Below are 19,757 nucleotides of genomic sequence, written 5' to 3' on the forward strand. Positions count from 1 at the left end.
TTTCCCATACGCCAACATTTTTATTTCCATTTTCAACACACTACAAAACAACTTCCGCTTCGGCACAGACCCACATAACCTGATCTTGATTGTAGAGTTCAAGTCTGGCTGTGAAGGTTCCCTGATAAGTATGTAATAAAAAAAAATAAAAAAAGTTATAGTAATTGTATCAACAATTAAAAGTAATCAGACGCAATTAATACCACAACTGAGAAAAATGTTTGTCATCTGATTTTGACCTTACTTTTTTAACTAATTCTTAAGTATATTTAAGGGGGAATAACTGATACGCGAAGATTGTTTTTTCATAGCATAACACTAATTTAAAGGAAACATCTCGTTCGCGTTTCAAGGAGTCCAAAAACCTTTACTTTTCCTTTGCAATAAATACAGTCAACCTCTCTTAACGGACACCTCCATAAGAGGACATCTGGTAATGGTCCCTGCCTTTTCAGTCATTTTACTGTAAACAGACTCCCTATAAGACGGACACCTCTCTAAGACGGACAACGGACACTTTGAAATAATTAACGGACACTTAAGAAGTGTTTTTTTGTCATGTTTTACTACTGAAAATACTTCCAAACTTCGCAAAGTTTGTCAGCCCCCTAAGGATTCGTGTATACCAAGCTTACTAACCACAAACAATGACTCTTTTATTAACGGATTATTTCTCTGCTTACGTGTATGAACACCAAAGAGGTCGTTTTCTACTTACAGTATTACAGTTTGTAGAAGCTCTCAATTTTTGCTTTTACAAGTTAAGCAACTATGTCCTTTTATTACTTTAGTCTTGTTGCAGTTAGCAAAGGTTTGTTGCATTGTGCAAAGGTTTAGCTTTATTATCTCAGAATTACTGGTGTCATGTTACCTCGAATCTCTACAGAGCGGACAGCTCTCTAAGACGGACAGTTGCGGCCGGTCCCGAAGGTGTCCGTCTTAGAGAGAGTTGACTGTACTCAATTTTCAGGGATGAATTTTACCAAAAAAGAAATTCAACTACCAAAAATTACGCAATTGATTACTGTACCTTCAAGCCAGGCGGAATGTTGACCATCGCGCGGATATTGAACGACAAAGAATACGTCTCTACGACAAAAAAGTCAATTTTCACATTAAAAGGCTTAAACTGTTACTGTTATCAATAAACACACTCACCGAAAGTTTCCTCGATACCAAAAAAAAAATTACTCGTGAGATGCTTCACGTTGTCACTGGACAACATTGCATAGCACAAGTATTTATCCATTTCGAGGTCTAAAAATAAACGGCATGCAGTGCATATGCATGCTGAAGCGATGACGTTTCACAAAGGGTCTAACATAATTTTGAGGAAATTTGTCAAAAAAACTCAACGTGAATAAATATAGCTGACACTTTGAGCGCGATAAAGACTGTTATCCAATTGCAGTGTACATTTTGTAAACCTTAAAAGCAATGTTGGTGATTGTATAAATAGCATAGTTAGGATCTGATGGAATTCAAATAAATACAGGCCAAGGATGCAAAGTTAATAATACATTTTCTTCGTAGACACAGTGGATTGCGTTATATTGTAGTGTATGACTTCCGATCAATGACTATTGTTTACAGCGGCCCTGTATATTATAAGAATTAGAAATTTTCTTTTGTATTCTACGCGGCGTTTTCTTGTTAAGTTAAACTTGGTTTCTGTTCAGTTAGGCCAAACAGACAAACAGACAACAGAATGAAATAACTCGTCGTGAGTTAGCTAGCAATAAGCAATGACGTCATCACTTAAAAGTCATCGCTTAATGAAAAAAAGTGTCTTACAAGTGTCTGACATTCCCGTCATGCATTGTTACAAAGCATCCGCTCCAGGGATTCTACTAATGGATGCTTACCTCCTCCTGCTAAATTGCAAAGTTTTGGTATCTTACTGCATGGTACATCCCGTGCGTCCCTGAAAATAATTTGGTGGTCTTTCTTAGAGATCACTTCACTCCGCAGTGTTGAGGCAAAAATGTCCACAGCTATAAAAGTAGAAAATGGATATACAGTCAACTCTCGTTGTAGCGAACACGCTCGGGGCGTCGTTTAGTGTCCGTTATAGCCAGAGTCCGTTATAGCGGGAGTCATTTCCAGTCAAACCTTTTTCGCCCGGGGTCTGGGTTTTGTCAGTAATAGCGAGTGTCCGCAAGGCGAGAGTTGTTTATAAACAGTTGAGCAGTAATTTGACTTTTTTTTGTTACACTCGCCTGCTGGTATATTTGGAGTATTTGTAATCGAAATTAATTGAAAAAATTATTTGAAGAATTTCTCTTATCATCTTACCCAAACATTACTCTGTTGATTTAAGGTGGCTCGACTGTTTTTTTTTTTTTGGGAGAAACACTGCTCAAGTTTGAGAATTAACTACGTCGCTATTAACAATGCTATCAAGATATCAAAAACCATCACCACGGCTGTATTAGATAATTATGAAAATATGTTATGGCCATCGTTATATTGACATCAGAGTTGCCACAGTAATGAAATTACGTCATTATGTTTTTCACATTCGCTCGTTTTCTTCGGCAACAGGAGATTTTTTTTCGGAAATCGCTCAAAGGAGCTTGTAAAAAGATACAACTCGGTAGGAGAGTCCGGCGGAGCTGTGGGGGGCAGTGTCTGAATATTTTTTTTTTTTTGGGGGGGGGGGGGGCAGGGTGGGGGCTCATCCCCCAACGTTTCTGTGCCGCAAATATCGCTAGCGCAGCATTAAATTGGTTTGTCAAGATAATCACTCTCAAGAACGTTTCACAAATTTTCATGATCACACTTGGCGAAATAATATGTTGTAGGACTTTCAACAAAACCTCTTTCTCCAAAACGCAGCAAGGAAAGGAACACAAACTTTTTAAGATTGTATTTGTCATTTCGTGTGACATAGGTCTGTGACATAGGTTTGCTTATGCTAACGAATTACGCAAAGGACATTTTAGGAAATTTGAATTGTGTAGGGGTATGCCGCTCATGGCCTTGGTGTATAATTATACCCCCGTGTTTCGAAACGCTTCGCTGTTTCTGGATAACTCTTATAAGTTACAATTTGAGCAAATCACAGATAGCGTGTTGTAATATCAGTTTGAAATAATTTCCTCCTAGACGTTTGGGTCGTCTTACGAAGTTTCTAAACGAGTGTTACTTTCAGTTCCAAATAACGGTTCAAACTTACCAGGAGTAAATGTGACTAAAACATTCACCACTTGACCAGGCCTCAGTACGGGCCATGGAGTGATTTTGTACTTGAAAGTTTTATCTGGCGGTCCTGGAAAAACACGAGTACATCATCTTGTTAACTAAACACTGAATGCGTCTGAGCTTTACAATAACTTCTTCCGTTGTGAGATATATACAATATCAAGACACCGAGACACAACACCGCCCCCCCTTACTACGCTACTGTAGCCAATAACATGTGTTTTGACGAAACGTGTGCTACTTACCACAGTATTTCAGATACTTGAATTTTATCAGTCCGCTGGACATGAAACTGACACAGACTGAGAGGTAAATAATTATCAGAAGCTGAGTGTTCGTCGACATTCTTCACAAGGATGCCTGATAAAAAAAACATGGACTGTCATTCTTGATCAAAACAAGGCGGAATATCAAACAAAAAACGGCTGAAAAAAGGGTTTTCACTTTCAGGACATAATCAATGTTGTCACGAGCCACAAAACAAAACTCAACCGTTCGAAAACAAGAAACCAAAAAATCAAGTACATTTTAACAATTAACCCGCTATATTAAAGTATAAAAAATGTTGAACCGTGTATCGTTGGCTTTAAGACTTCAGTATACATGTCTTTTTACTTTTAGAAAGATCACGTCATTGCAGCTTCTCAAAATTACAACGACGTCGATTTCTTTGTTGAAGTTGCTTACTGATGTTTGTCGACTTTAACTTTTGCACCAATGGCACTGTAGGTTGTTTTTTTTTTTTTTTTTTTTTTTTTTTAAAAAATTCACCAATATTCATCCAAACAAGTAAGGACTCAATTTTTATTATGAAAGGATTTACTCTCGACTATCTCCAATTCTAAGTAAAATTAAATGTTTAAAAAAAGCCCCACTGATCATGAGCAGCGACGAACAAGACAGCGCCTGTCTCTTATAAGTATATTAAGTTAATCTAGACATATGCAGGGTACTAACCGCCAATTAATGTTTAGGACGCTAAAATTAAAAACAGTAGCATACAGTGCATACAATTATGTTATTGGCCGTTCGTCAATCGTGTTATCGTATTATGTGATAAGTGCCGAGAGCAACTGTAGCTTCATGAGTGCTTTTCAAACTCCCAAATGTATCCATAACTCGACAGACGCGCAAATGAAAGAATAAACCAATTCTTTCAAGAGCAACATGTATAGGGAAAAGGGAAACAAGTGGTATCTGCATTGGAAATCATTCACCGCTTTTATCAATTATGTTCTGTAAAGATTGAAATTCCACATCGATCAGAAAAGTTGAAAAGACCTTCATTCTTTTTCAATACAAAAGAAAATACTTACACAGCCTGACCAGTACTGAAAGGAGCAGAAGGCTTACCTTGTTGCAACTGAAACACAAATGAAACACAGCACAAAAACGGAAACCTTTAGTCTTTCTTTACGAATTAATCTACACCAATCAGCGGGCAGATTGGGCAATGGGAATCATGTTGACATCGAAAGTGTGATGTAGCATAACGAAACACAAAGGATGGGTGATCTGTTTTAATAAACCTATTCCAGTGGAATTGGATTGCTCATTAACATATTAAGTTTCGATCGCACTACACAACAGCTTGGTCATAATATTAATTCCGGCCAGTTCATTAAGTGAATTAAAGACAAAGACGTGCTGTTTTGGTACAGATTGCCAATCGATCCTCTTCGAGGCCCACGTTCTCTCCAAATTAAGGTAATATATGCATTGATAAAGGCTTTGTAAGGAAGACTGGCTCGGGCCAAAACAAGATTTTCCTGTTCTTAAAATCCAAACGATAAATGGTCGAGAAAGACAATTATTTCAGTAAAAATAAAAAAGAAGGATGAACGGTCTGGAAAGCAACTGAACCCTATTAAAGACTAGATTTAGTTTCCCACGAAGCAATAAATATACCAAAAAAATTGTGTTCGTAAAAAAAACTGATTGATTGTATGTTTTAACGAAGATAGATGTTAGGTGCAACTACAGAAAGTTGGACGTCGAGTAAACATTCAAAATGAGTTATGTATACGAAGTCGAAATTGGCATCAAAATCTTGATGACATTATTAAGTCATCATTGTTCACTTGTGCATAGGTTGACGGCGAATGGATAAACGAATACATACCTTTATATTCAGTCTGAACTGATCGACTACTGAAGTGTCGATGACTGACGGTGAGCTGATAAGATTTATTGCCGCTAAAGAAAGGGTCGTAATTTATTATATGGGAAAGGCTACGTGATCACTTTCCATTCGAAACTTGCTGAGATGTCAGTTCGCCGAGTATCTCTTTCTTCTGTTGGTTATGAACCTAATTCGACGACAACAGCACGGTTACGAACTTTTTAATAGCGTGATGCTTTTTGCACTTTCGTTCAAGCATCTTGCACGGTGTTATGTTTACAAAATTGTTCTTTGTTCCACAGGCTTATGGAAGCCCGTGGGTATTATGAGGCTAACAGTTCCCTTTTGTAAGACGGAAAAACGTGAAGCGAGTGCTTAGATTTTTGAGAATCCTTAAATTATATAAATTCATATTTTTTTATTTTAAAATGCCGCGGGGATTATTTTTGTAACTACCTTAAAACGCCGCCAAAAAGTTAAAGTTTACTCACAGCAACTTACAGGGTTAATGTTTGTGTTTGTCAGTGGGTGATCATAGCTTACCAATATAAATATTCAAATTTCTTCACTAATTGCATTTGTAAATATTTAAGCCTCCTAAAATCGGCTTTTATCCCTGTGTATTTGTAATAAAATAAAATAAAATAGTTTTTCGCATTGTTTCTAGAGACTGTGTCACGGCTGAGGGAAGTTTATTTAATTTAGTTTCGCCAAATACTCGCTATGAATCCTAATCAGTGTTCTAAAGGCTGGTCTCATATGACGCCCCGACGCCGTCGCTTCTGTCGTTTGCAGCTGAGGTGATGGAGCAAGCAACTTTTTGAAGCGACAGAAGCGACAGAGACGATCGGGACGATCATATGAGAACCAGGCTTAAACGACAAAACCATAGCTTCATTGGAACCAAATTTGTCTCCCGGGATTTTATTAAGTCACAAGCAAACGAGATAAACTATAAAATCTGTTCAGCCCAACAATAATTCAAACGCTCATATCGAAATCCGTTTCAATCTTCGTCACTTTTGGCCATTCGCACCTTCTTTTGTATTAATTTGCTGTTCGTTAATGAAATGTGTTAATAAAATGTTGCTTCACTGTTGCAAGAGGTTATTTTTATGTTTCAGTGAATTTAATGAATTTGCACACAAGGCGTGCAACTTCAACATCAAAGACTCGAGTACAGCAGGAAAAATATATTTCCCCTGGAAAAATATATTTTCTCGACTCGCCTTCATTAGAGCTCTCGGCCCTCAAAAGGGCAGTCTAGACTGGTCCAATTTAAATCTGAACAATTCGCGACGTTGTCGTACCGGCCGGAACCCCGCCCTGTACTGAAATTGGCCAAAACTGCTGCCTATGCCTTTCCTTGAAAGCAACACGTGTTCTACTACAAAAAGTCTTCTGGGTACCTCCAGAGAAATTACTTCCGAAATCCCGACGGCGAAGCCGAGGACAACCTTGAGTGGATAATATATTTGCACCTTAACTTCACATGGCTTAAGGAAATAGACACTTCTTCAAACATAGTTTTTGGTAGTAGTGCACACAATAAATCTACGTAAAAGTCAGCCGTACAAATTAATTTTCCACTACACGTTTTCTTTGGTTTTCCCGTCATGCCTTTCGAAGTGTTTCCATCAGGGGACCCCCAAAGGGTGTTTTGTATTGGAAGTGCCGAGAACAACTCCAGCTTCTCGAGTGCTTTTATTTCAGCCTTAACTTGATTGACCCACAGCTAAAGGAATCGATGATTCAAATAAATGTTTCAAAGCAGCAGGTACTGGGAAAAGTTAAAGAACTTTTGTCTGTCCTGGATATCAATCCTGCCTTGTATTCTCTGTTTTTATTACTATTTAAGGCTAGAAAATCCACTTCGATTGAATAAGCTTACCTTATTTGAAAACGCAAATGAAATGCAGAACAGGAGCGGAAATCTTTCATGTATAAGTCTTCCCTTTCGATTCTATGATTCAACCGGCACATTTGACAAGGGAGTTATGTCAAAAACGAAAGTGATTATAGCATAACGGAACACAAAGAATGAGAAACTTACTTAAGGGAACTATTCCTGGGGGAGTTGGTTGATCATGAACTTGGTGAAAGGATTCTGAAGAAGGAAATGAGTATAAATCCCATTTTTCTAGCCCAAATTTTGCCCTGTGATACCCATTTTCAGTAACCAAATCCCAGTCCCAGTGACCCAAATCTCATTTTCCCAATGAAAATTTGCCCAAACATTAGTTCCTATCTTACTACTTCAGGCCCCTCTGTTTAAAATTCTTCTTTCAGGTTCGACCCCACTACACAATGGCTTCGTCATAATAATTACCGTGTTCATAAAAGCTGTAAAAGAAATACTTCCTGTTTCTGGTATAGATTGAACACCGACCCGCTTCTCGTCCAAACGTATTCTCCAAGTTAAGGTAAGCATTGGTTAAGTTTTCTGTCAGGCTTTGTAAGCAAGGCTGGTTCGGTTTAAAACAAGATCTGCTCGCACTTTACAATCCAAACGATAAATAGCTGAGAAATTCAATTATTCCAGGATATATAAAGGAAAGATGAATTAATCGAATCTGAACCTTGTTTAGGACCTTAACCAAGATCGATTTATTTTCTCGTGAATCAATAAATGTACCTAAGATACTTCTATTTGTACAAGAGCCCTGATCAACTGTTTATAGTTCAACTGCTTTTGTGAAACTACTTGTTGTACGTCGAAGTTGATCATGATACTGCGGTATGTATGCTAACAGCCACCAATTTTTGTTTTGTACGGACGGTGAAATAATGACACTTCATTTGAGTTGGCTGTTCAATCAGAACTTAACAAGTTAAATTAGTGTCAAGTCAGTGCGGCACTTATCAGATTATCAATGTGAAGTTGATAAAGCCAAAAATTCGAAGTTGTTTATGTCGAGGCATGTTCATTTGATAACCCGTTGCGAGGTTCGTACCAGGTACAAAGTTAAACGAATAGGATGTTAGGGCCGAGTTTGCTATGTAAAAGCAGGAACAGTCTCTTAATTTGTTCTTCCTCGCTATTCAAGTGTCGAGAGCTCAAGAAAATATGAGCACGATGTACCTCCTATGAGCGAGATGTACAGATGATACACAGTTTGAAAGATAAGTCCAAGATTATTGTTTGATGTTTTGCACGACAGTGTTATTTCAAGAAGGTTTATAAGTTGTCGGCATGATTGTGCGCTAGATCCGGTACTTATACCACGGGTTAACTGTACTTTTGGTATCCCCTACATTTTTATTATATTCCTTCATGTTAATGGTAAACTATTAGCTAACATTGTAACACCGAATTATAATGGCTGTCGTTTCAAGCCTTAGCCCTTCCAAAGTAACAAAACTGGAGAAAAGCTTTGAGGAAAAAGTTAAAATGTCGCGCAGTTTGAATTTGTAACTGATCATATCTCGCTGTGATTTCATAATTGCCTCCTTCGTTTTTCTGGTTAAACACTTTTTCACGAGAAATGGAATTAAAGTTTTGATGAAATGAATGAATGAAAATAATTCAAGATGGTGGCTATTAAGGACGTCACAATGACGTCATTGCTGATGCTGACAACAAGCCAAATATTGGATCGAAGATATCCGAATCTTATCAGGCAAAAACGTTTTGCAGCTCAATATTCTAACGTAAAGGAAATGTCGAAAAAGACCATTTTAGCGAAGTAAATAGCGTCATATTGACTTCAAACTGCGTCATAATGGCACGAACGAATATGTGGTTATCGCAATATATTATTCTGTACACCAGTCTGTGTTAGTTTGGTGGTCATAAAACAAGTAGGTTTTTTAATGTACACGAGAGCCTGCTTCTGGGCTGACAGAAAGTTTAAAAAATCCCGATGTGAAGAGGGTCAAGTTAATGTGCTTACCCCCATCATGTGGCTGACAACGGTTTTCAATTTTTTTTTTAGACCTTATACTTTAATGGGTCAGTACTTCAATTCTTTATCAATACCTTATTATAGGAAATTAACGCTTGTATAAATTAAGGTATTTGAAATTAACGCGACTTAAATTAACGCGAATCGAAGGAAATATTACTTCCCAATAAAGGAATTAACGCGAAAGAGGGGGTAGAATTTCAAAATGAAGAAAATTAACGCGACGTACACAAAGAAAAACACATGTTGAGACAACAGGAACAAGTTTATTTCAACACTAGGCGTATAATCCGAGACGGAAACAATGTTTGATACTTATAACCCAAACGTATGGGTTAAGCGAAGGAATCTGACCGCTTCGAGCGTCCACCCTGAAGAAATAATGCTTTTCCCTAGAGATACGAACGCCTGGACTGTATCAAAAAATTAGGGCCAAAATAATGGAAATTAAGGTCGCGGAAATTAACGCTCCACTTAATTAACGGCACGGAAATTAACGTTAACAAAAATTAACGCGACTTAAATTAACGCGAATTTTTGAAATTCGCGTTAATTTCATGAAGCGTTAATTTCCTATAATAAGGTAACTATTACAGTAATGGTACAAATCAAATGCCCAATCATTGGTCTGGAAAATTAGGGTAATTTAGCAGGTTTTAGTATTGCTATGGTAACCACTTATGTCAATAAAATAATCGCAACATGTTGACCAATGATTGGTCATGACTGGACAATTGATTTATACCATGCATTACTGTAATAGAAACTGAAAAGAGAGTTGTAGTGCTGACCCATCATAGAATAAGGACTGAAAAATGCTAACAAACCCTTATGAGCCACCTTAACAAAATTATAAACATTGTTATAGGATTGGGAGATTCTAAATCAACATACATTTGCAAACTAGACGCTCCCCAAAAATAATTGCATTTTTCTTCAACAATATGCCCTAGCTGGAAAAATTAACAAATACTTTTCAGCGTGGCCTCTTCCTTCCGAAGTTGTAAATAACAGGTTTTAATGTAATCTTGAATTTCGATCAACCTTGTTCAGTGGGAGAGGCCGGTAGACACAAAGCTTCAATGTTAAACCGACTAAAATGAAATTCTTAAGCAAGATTCTGTCAGTCATTTTGCAAATGATTGTAGGTAAACATTATTGTTTATGAATTCGCGCTTTCTTTCAGCCAATGGGAAAGACAACTGCAACCCAAAGTTTGACGTCAGTTGGTCTGACGCAGTTAATATTACTCCGGTGGTTTGTAGCGTCCGGTTTGCGTTGTTTGGAAGATGTTCACCCAGGGAACTGTTTTTGCAAGCCTTTTAGCCCCACCCGGATCACTGTTAAGTGTCAAGGAATTAAGCAAGTACCACGTGATTTACCATCCAACACGGCAGTTCTGTAAGTGCATTGAATACGACGTTTTATACCATGCCATAGAAAATACAGCCAATCAGAATACAGGAAAGCCGTTGTATATTCGACGGTATTCATTCATTACAGCATTAGGGCTGTAATAATTTTGTTTTCTGGGGCTAGGAAATGGATCAACCCTGGCTGATAGTTCTCCATGCATTTTCGATATAAATATTGTTTGCCTTGTTTGCGTTTACCGCTGACCAGGTTATTGGTTTTACTATTGGATCGCGGACTCAGGCCCTATTTTTCTGTCTGCAGTCAGTGCATTAAGATTTACAAAAGGGCAAAGTAAATTATTGGGGAGCCTCGCTTTTTAAGCTTAGCTAAATCTATTTAATTTTCAGTTAAGCTAAGGGTGCGTTTCTTTGGGAAAAATCCAAATCCGGATTCTTGATCCAAAAACGGATTTTGCGTTTCTTTACCTGTATCCGAAAATGGATTAATCTTGGATCAATGATCTGAAGAATCTACACTCGGAGTGGATACATCAGATCATATCTGAATCCGGATTTTAAGGATTCATGATCCGTGCGTTTCGTTGGGAAAGGATTCGAAAAAAGTACCTTGGCCCAGCGGTCTTTGTTGTGAAAATACAGGTTCGATTATTGTAAACATTGTCATACGGTAAGTTTTCAGGCGGTTATTTCGATCAAAATGCAAAAATATTTCACGATAAAAGGAAACGGTTGCTTGATAGGTACGAAGTGTCATTTTAAACTGGATACAGGTTTTCTAGAACAGCCACACGAGTGAAGTTTGCATTGCTCATTTCGCAAACATTCTTCGCTCTCTGATGCTTTCTTGCCACACTGTGCTAGAGGCTAAAGAAGAACTATTTCGACGTGTGATTTTTGTAAAAGATTTTGTATGCTGAAATTATTTTAACTAGGATGCATTCGACGAAAAATAAATTTGTGCTGATATTTTATGTTCTGTGCGAAATGTGTTTACGGCGTTGTCATGGCAAAAAAATCCATTTTCGGATTCTTCGTTTCTTTGGAAGCAAAGTATCCGTGTGATCTGAGATCAATGATCCAATTTTGGATTTTCCCAAAGAAACGCACCCTAACTTTAATGTACATCGCTATTAGTTAAACAGAAAATATGTTGGCCACTCACACCGTAAGAGTCTTCTTAAATATATTTTTTCTTCCAGAAATCTTGGGGGAAATCATTTGAGCTCCATCCAAGAAGACGTCTTTAAAAATCTAACATTGCTTCGTGTAATGTAAGTTGAAAGTTTTACTATTAACTCACTGTACCTTGGCAACATTTTGTATTTGCATAGAGAATCGAGAATTAAAAGCAATTAAACGAGAGGATATCCAATTTTTAATACAATTAGCAAATTACACGCCAAAAATATTTCGTTTTTTCTCAAACCTTGTTTGTTGACGCATCTACCTAGTGTCGTCAGGTTTCGGGAGCACTTCATACATTTAAACTTAATTAAAAAAAAAAGATAAGTGTAAAGCATTTTTAATCATTGGTAGATTTTATAAATGTGTCAAATGTTGTAAAAATCGATAGACATACGAGTCAGGGCCCTCGATCTACAAGGGATAAATTATCTAGATTTGTATTTTTAGAAATGCTGTGTTTTCTTTACAGAGATCTTTCAAGGAACAGTTTGAATTCAATTCCACACAGCACATTCCGGAATCTGAACCAGTTAACAAAAATGCAAGTACAGTTATTGGTTTTGTGTTAAGAACATAAGGCAAAAGAAATTAAAAAGCGATTTTTTTGAGTAGGATCAATCTTATAAACATTATTTTCTGAAGTTTGAGTTTTAATTACCGTAAAAATTACTAATAACGTATTGGAGAATGGATGATGAATTACATCACGTATATCTGCAGGAAATAAGCGATTTTGTGTCGAAGTTTTCAGCTCAAGAAGTGTGCCACATGGTAATATTACGTAGCGATAAACCATTACCTTTTTTTGCTAGGACAGAAGCAAATTCCACTATTTCAAGTAAGCGAATAAAGAGTACAAATAAACTTTGAAACGCTTAGTCTCCCTGTTGGAAGGCAGTTTTGAAATTTCGCTTTTATCGTGGCACACAAAAACACTTGTTCACAAAATTGCAGGTTTTGTCGGTGTCGGCATATTTAGACATATTTGACGCAAACGTACGCTGTTCAAAGCTGAGTTGCCCTTTTGGGACGAGAAGGAATATTAAACTTGTTTTTGGAAGGGAAGAAATAATGTTTTTTTATTTTAATATCAGTTGAAAAGGAGTGAGTATCAAAAGGAGTGGTATCAAAATCTCTGATCGCCGATTCCAACAGTTTCTCTTCTCTTAGAATATTATTGTACTTCTATGAGTAACTGCCTTTTCGGCGGACAAAAATTGACTTTGTAAATATTTTATTTATTTATTTCAAGTTTTCTTTGTGCATGTCTAGACTAGATAACACTTCGTTCCCGACATTACAGTGAGGCTGTAATTTTGTTATTTACAGAATTCTGGACGAAAACAACATTAAAGGTGGATTTTATCTCCCCGAAAATGTAACACGGGTGTAAGTTGTGACACTGGTTATAACGGACTGACCATTACTTTTTTGGAGGGGGCGTGGATGAAAAATATTGAAAAAAATTGTTGCAGGGCCTAAAAAGACAAAATAAATTGTTTGCAAACACGATACGTATAACAAAAAATAGTAAGAATTTCGAAAAAAATTGTTTGCAGAGGTGCATAAACTAAAAAAAAAGTTTGCAGAGGAAAATTTCCCCCCCCCCCCTCCATGAAAATAATGGTCCGTCCCTAACTGTACATTGTTATATGGCCGTGACTCACAAGGACTGGGAACTACCAAAGTCACAAATTTGATTGGCTAAAACCGATATTGACCGCGCAGTCTGAATTTTTCCATCTAGACGGGCATCTAGACTGGTTACAGTTGTAGTTAGAAATATTCAAACTAAAATGTAAAAACATTTACCAAAAATGCTTAATGGAAGAGGCAAAAAGCTTGACGACGACGAACAAAAGTACAGAGAACGAGCAAATCTTGGCATGTTTAAATCCAGTTCAAGCATGAAGTCAAAACACTAGCTGGAGCCGAAGGCCAGAAGTTAAAAACACTCAACACGATTAAAAGCGACTGTCTGCAAGAAAAGGGCCGTACTAGCAAGAGGCAAGACGAGGCAGTTGCCTCGTCTTGATTTATAACCCAAATTAAAAACAGATATGTTTTTTTAAATATGTTTTGTTGGAAAAATTAACCCCAGTGGAACAAAGATTGATTTTTCTCAAGATATATCATAGAACTCCCGAGCAAGATGTTGCCTCGTCTATGGCAACAGTCTGGTTACGGCCCTGTAGAATATTCTGTCAGTCAATGAGATTGGTTATAGAAATTTAAAACATATCTGCCGGTGATCTAGTTCTTACCAAAATCTTCATAAAATGCAAATTTTTCATCGCCGTTATTCACAAGAAAAATCTCAGCGAGTGCGATCAGGCTACAAGCGAATTTAAGTTTCCTTGTTTAATTTGGCCATGTAATAAACATCTTATCGACGGAGTTGAGTATCCAGTCAACTATTGTATTGTTCATTTGTAAAATACGATTATTGTAGGCTATAAAATACAGTACTTAAGGAAGGAAACATCACCTCATTTGACAAACTGAAGAGTTTAAAGTTGGGCTCTTTAACCCCCTAAAAACTTTAGTGTGAACATTGCATTTAAAGACGCTGCGCTCCTGTTATCTGGATCGAGTTCCGTGTCATTTTTGTATAGAAAACGAGTTAGTAATGAACAGATTACATTGCCACAGTATTTTGGCCATTGCATATATAACAGTATTGTTTTGTTTATTCCAGGACAATAAGATACAATATGTTGTTGTTGGATGACTTAAAAATAATTGTGGGAGGATCAAAACGAATCCACTTCTTGTAAGTATGTTTTTTAGACATGAACACGGCTTTCATATAGAGAATATCAACTGGTCCCGAGGGCCACAGTTTTTTTTTTTTGTTTCCTAAGGACGAGTCATTAAGTGATTTGTTATGTAACACAACGAAGACCTTAGAAGAACGGTTGCCTTTCGCGGGGTAACAGTACTAGTGCTCTGTCACCCTTTGACATCATACATTTTCCAATGTTTCCCGCTCAAAGACTTTTCGAGGGAAACAGTCAATTGTTAAATGTCATGTGTCCTAGGTAGCTAATGACAGCACTGATGTAATGTATATGAAATGATTCATATTTGAACTGCGGATGTATATGAAAGTGATAAATGATCATCGCAGTGAATTTCCAATTAAAGCAATTGGAAATAAAGAAGCCTGAAAAAAATTCAGGTCTTCAACGGGATGCTTTACCAATGACAGCACTGTTGGGGAAGAAATCTAGCTATTTAACAATAAAGTATGCAATTAAGGAACTTGGCAAATTAAACGCGTGCCAACGATTTCTTTTCCAAGCCATCAAACGGGACAAAAGGGTAATTCTATACTTGGTGACATAACTCGTAGATTTGAATCTGACTTCTGTACAGAAATAAATAAACGTGCCTTTAGCTGAGGGTCTGAATGGAGGTACCTTGATAACACTAAACACTTAATTTTTTGGCTCTGTAACATGAAACAGTAAAATTTTAGGCATTTTAACACTAACAGTAAAAAAATCACTGTAACAGTAAATGTTTATCCAGAAAGAAACAGAAACAGCTCTAGAAAGGCCAATGTTATTTTGTTTAGTATATAAAGAAGTTTACGATCATTTTCCGACGATTTCCGATCATTTCGGTAGATTTTCGAAAATTACTGCTTATTCCCGAATCCTGCCGAAGATTTCGGAAGACTACCGAAGATGTCCGATGACTACCGAAGATTTCCAAGGAGAAATCTGAAAATTGAGTGATTTTATCCCATTTTTGAAGAGCAGATAAGAATTAACAATGCCACTGACATTTTTTACACAAAACCCTCTAAACACTAAACAGTATTTTCTCCGGAAACAGTAAACATTAATAAATTGACCAATGTAACAGCAAACACTAAAAATTATGGGCAAATAACAGTAAACACTAAACCCCATTCAGACCCTCTTAGCTGACTTATATTAATATGCCCGTTGTCTATTATATTCAGTCGCCATTTAGTTTTACGATAAGTTAGCTGATTGTAGCTGTGATCATCTTCGCAGAGATATAAAAGGAAATCCGATTGGACCTTCCCTGACTTCAGACACTTTTGCTGGCTTTGATGAGATGAATTATTTGTAAGTTCTGATAAATACCTGACGTTACATTTTAACGTAGCGTGCTGCTCCCCGCCAGTTAATTATTGTTGTTGGTTATTAAACAATCCTGTAAAGTAAACTGATCTTGTAATAAATTAAAAAACGGATAGAGGGCTCCAGCGGTTAATACAGACATGGAGTAGCATTCTTGGTTTTTTTTTTCTGAAATAAAAATTCACTAGGCCTATGCTCGTGTAAGAAACTGCAGGGTCATTGCAATAAATTTTTACCTCACCACCGTAATGTAGTCCGCCCCAGGCCCCAAAAAGGCTCAGATGCAATCCCCCAACCCAGGCCAGCTCAGAACTGAAAAGAATAACCAAGACGCTTTGTCCCAAACTCTATGACCTCCAGTAACTTCTTTTCTAATCTCCTTGTTTAAAATCATCTTTATAAAGGCCTGGGGAACCCGGATACCAAAATTAATGGCAAAGTTACATTTAACATGTAATGAAACCTCGACGTGCGTTGTCGAGAAGGTTAAAAATGATTTTTTTTTGTAATATAAATGCAATCATATTTTTAACATATTCTTCTAATTTTTAACTTCCTTTAACACAATACTATTTTCATAGATACTTGGCAAACTGCAGTCTAAAGCACATTGAAAGTGGAACCTTCCGAAGTATGAAAAAGTTGCAGTTTCTGTAAGTGTGCTTAGTTCAACTTGGCGCTTATAATTATATATTTTTGAAAATAAGTCGTTTGCTATTTTGAAAAAGACAAATCCATGGTACAGTCAACTCTCACTTAACGGACACCTCTATAAGACGTACACCTCCATAAGACGGACACCTGTGATAGTCCCTGCCGTTTTTCAGTCGTTTTACTGTAAAAAAAAAACTCCCTATAAAACGGACACCCTATAATGCCCGTCATCCTGAATTATCAGTTGGCGAATAAAGTGTGTTATTGGTTATTGGCGGCCATATTAGAGGAGTGAAACAATAAACTGATATTCCTTTGGGAAAAAAATCATTAACATTTTTATGCAAATTTGTATTGTTTGTTCCAACTGGCTGCCTTGAAAACACTTTATACCCAACGCTAGTAAAAGAGATGCGGGAATATGACCGCGGTTCATTTTATAAATACTTCCGAAAGACAACATAAAGTAAAAAAAAAGATTTGAGGCGACCTGGTTCACAGCCTATGTGACTTGACATCAACGTTTTCTTTCACTATTGCGTTCGTGTAATTTGGGTCTGTAGTCAGTTTTATTAATTATTGCTGGAAATGTTTGAACTTCCTCGCTGAGAATTTTTACATCTGAATGTTTTCCCATGTAAATCTACGGCGATTTCAAACAAAATGGCGTTCCACCACTTGGTAGAAGGTGTCATGTGACAAAATCCAAAGGTACGATTGATTAAATCGCTGCGTAAGCGCAAACATCCGCGGAAAAAGTTGAACTCAGTTTAGTTTTTCGAAAACACTCGTGATCGCTACGTACATATACTGCGTGTAGCGTACGTAAATACCTAGAAAAACACTTGGCATTGGAAATTGGACAACGAAAAGTCAACGCACGTAATCGCGCGCGTAAAAATTTCATTTTTTCGTACGTTTATAATTTTCACGTACGTTAACGTGCTTGGACAAAAACGCGACAGTGGAAATCCACCTTTAGAGACTGTATTGAATTGCAAGTTTGCGTTTTATTTTGCAGTGACCTTAGATTAAACATGCTGTCGCATATAGATCCAGGTACCTTAGAAGGATCATCTCATAATCTTAAGCAGTTGTAAGTTCAAGTTATTTGTTCTTAATTTAGTTTAAGGGAATAGTTCATAATGGCTCAATTGTTCAATTGTGTGCATCGAGCCGTCCCAGTTTATAATTAGGCGCTGTGTATTCGTGCAAGACATTTCAGTCTTTACTCGGGCCCGGGGTATGAATGATTACCAGTAAACTATCAGAATGATCTGAAAGAAAAAGGTGGGGGGGAGAGGGTAGCGAAAAATATGGAGCCGGGACATCCCATCTAAGAGATGTAGAAATGTTTATACTGGCTTAATGTTTCAATAGCTGCGACAATTAAGCTCTAGCGGCTTACGCCCGGCTGTAACGGTAAGAAGTGCATATTATCGTTGAATTTCAAATAACATTACATATACACCCCCTCATTACAATTGGCTCGACTACAATCTCATGGGTGCACCACATAAGGCTGCTAGGTGTCATCATAGACCATAAGCTCACCTGGTCGAAACACCTTTCAGATCTGAAAAGAAATTTCTCTAAGAAGTTAAACCTCCTTAACAAATGTTCATTTCTGGAAAGAAGAGCTCTTCTCGACCTTTTTTCAAATTCATACTGCCGTCTGTTACGTATGGCATCATTGTCTGGGGGGGGGGGGGGGGTTGTAACAACTCTGAACACATACAAGCACTTGAAACATTGCATCGAAGGGCAGCGAGAATTATCTCCAACTTGTCATGGGACACACCATCGGATACGGTGATGGAAATCACTAAGTGGGACTCAATACTCGATTTATACAAACTCAGTCTTATTAAGCTGTTTTACAATATTGTAATCGAAAAGATTCCTAAAACGATTTCAGATTTAGTAACGTGGAGATACGGACCCTACAACCTAAGAGAACACAAAAAAGCGGTTGTTCCACGATTTTCAACGTCCTTTTTATAGAACTCAATCTAGCACAGAGGTGCAGTCTTATGGAATTTTGTGTCAAAAAGGCGAAAATGGACCCCATATTTAAAAAACTTAATTTTGGCAGTTTGTTAATCCAGACAACTCCAAAACACATGTGTGATTTTTAATTTTAAATCTTATTCTTATTTAAATATAATATCGTTTATTTTAGTTTATTACAATGTAATATTAATTTCTCTTAGGTAGGTAGTTAGTCACACGTACACACGACCCCTCAAGCATGTATTTGCTTTAAAACAGATCGTGGTTAAATAAAGGTTTATTATTATTTTATTATTATTATTATTATTATTATTATTATTATTATTATTATTATTATTACTATTTCATACTTCGTCTGGCTAGCTTCGCCGACTTTGCATGGCAACCTGTATTATGTGGGGATACAAAAAACGGTCGAGATTCTCACGGATTCTTACGTTCCTGGTGTGAAACCAGAGTTAATTTAATATTGGGTTTTGTATCAAAAGCGGGTGGTTTTTGAGGGCGGACCATATTTATTTGATGCCGGTGAGGGTAAGAGGGGTGGAAATGCGGGTGGTCAACTTTAACCCTATTCAGACCGGGCTTTTTTTGGCCCTTCTCAGACCGGGGGGGGGCTTCGGAAGCCCCCTCCTATGTAACTTCCAGAATATTTAAGCAATCACCATGAAACTTATAGAATGTATTGTACGTCCAAAACTCTTTCTTTTGGTATACGTCACGTGGGGTGGTGACGTCACATCACGTGAAAATTACATCATCATGTCAAAACAGCCGCCATCTTGGATTCGCCATCTTGGATTTCAAAATTTTTCCAAAATGCCAGAAAACCACCCAAAATCATTGCAAAGTACTTAAAATGAATGAAAATGTGCTTGAAACCCGTAAAAATGTAAAAATAATGCCATTTAAGTTGATTTTTATTAACAGAAAAACGCAAAATTACAAATTTGGGAAAACATGCCTGTCAAAATGCCGTTGCCATGGTGATGTCAAGTTCCTGACGCATCATCCAACCCTACCACTTTGTTGCCAGATAAATTTTAGGAAAACTCAGAAAGTGTGGCAGCGTTTGGTTAGATCTTAAAAAAGTTATAAAAGTTCAAAGTCAGCACGGGCCTCAAAAGCCCCCCCCCCCCCCCCCGGTCTGAATAGAGTTAATGTGAACTTTTTTTCTTTT

General features: G+C 37.2%; 2 protein-coding genes across 5 annotated transcripts in view; one reads left to right on the forward strand and one right to left on the reverse strand.

Annotated features, from left to right (window-relative positions):
• Window positions 1–5,421, reverse strand: LOC144655162 (uncharacterized). Of its 2 annotated transcripts, none has more exons than XM_078515381.1 (6): window positions 5,327–5,421; window positions 3,450–3,564; window positions 3,179–3,271; window positions 1,866–1,994; window positions 1,031–1,089; window positions 1–121 (listed from the first exon to the last, which is right to left on the reverse strand). In XM_078515381.1, the coding sequence occupies exons 2-6, from the start codon at window positions 3,547–3,549 to the stop codon at window positions 41–43; spliced, it is 462 nt and encodes a 153-aa protein (XP_078371507.1). In that variant the 5' UTR covers window positions 3,550–3,564; window positions 5,327–5,421; the 3' UTR covers window positions 1–40. The 2 variants fall into 2 exon arrangements, with proteins under 2 accessions (XP_078371507.1, XP_078371499.1); XM_078515373.1 differs by lacking the exon at window positions 5,327–5,421 and adding an exon at window positions 4,521–4,567.
• LOC144654264 (uncharacterized) overlaps window positions 4,589–19,757 on the forward strand; it is a 40,003-nt gene continuing 24,834 nt past the window's right edge. The window contains exons 1-10 of one of the 3 annotated variants that reach the window (XM_078514366.1): window positions 4,589–4,911; window positions 5,296–5,376; window positions 10,418–10,632; window positions 11,807–11,878; window positions 12,262–12,333; window positions 13,122–13,181; window positions 14,491–14,565; window positions 15,821–15,895; window positions 16,492–16,563; window positions 17,586–17,660. In XM_078514366.1, the coding sequence (XP_078370492.1) occupies window positions 10,421–10,632; window positions 11,807–11,878; window positions 12,262–12,333; window positions 13,122–13,181; window positions 14,491–14,565; window positions 15,821–15,895; window positions 16,492–16,563; window positions 17,586–17,660 (713 nt within the window). In that variant the 5' untranslated portion in view covers window positions 4,589–4,911; window positions 5,296–5,376; window positions 10,418–10,420. Of the gene's footprint in view, window positions 4,912–5,295; window positions 5,377–7,446; window positions 7,750–10,417; window positions 10,633–11,806; window positions 11,879–12,261; window positions 12,334–13,121; window positions 13,182–14,490; window positions 14,566–15,820; window positions 15,896–16,491; window positions 16,564–17,585; window positions 17,661–19,757 lie in introns of those variants that run through there. The other 2 variants (XM_078514348.1, XM_078514356.1) reach the window with 2 other exon arrangements.

Source organism: Oculina patagonica, chromosome 1 (genome assembly GCF_052425735.1).
Source record: "Oculina patagonica isolate OP01 chromosome 1, crgOcupat, whole genome shotgun sequence".
Classification (NCBI taxonomy): Eukaryota; Metazoa; Cnidaria; class Anthozoa; order Scleractinia; family Oculinidae; genus Oculina; species Oculina patagonica.

Excerpts from the sequence above, each read along its gene's own strand:
- LOC144655162 (XM_078515381.1), bottom strand. The coding sequence starts at position 3,549 with ATGTCGACGAACACTCAGCTTCTGATAATTATTTACCTCTCAGTCTGT. Across the intron at positions 3,272-3,449 it reads CAAGTATCTGAAATACTGTG|GACCGCCAGATAAAACTTTC; the intron begins GTAAGTAGCACA and ends GTGTTTTTCCAG. Across the intron at positions 1,995-3,178 it reads TTTAGTCACATTTACTCCTG|CTGTGGACATTTTTGCCTCA; the intron begins GTAAGTTTGAAC and ends CTACTTTTATAG.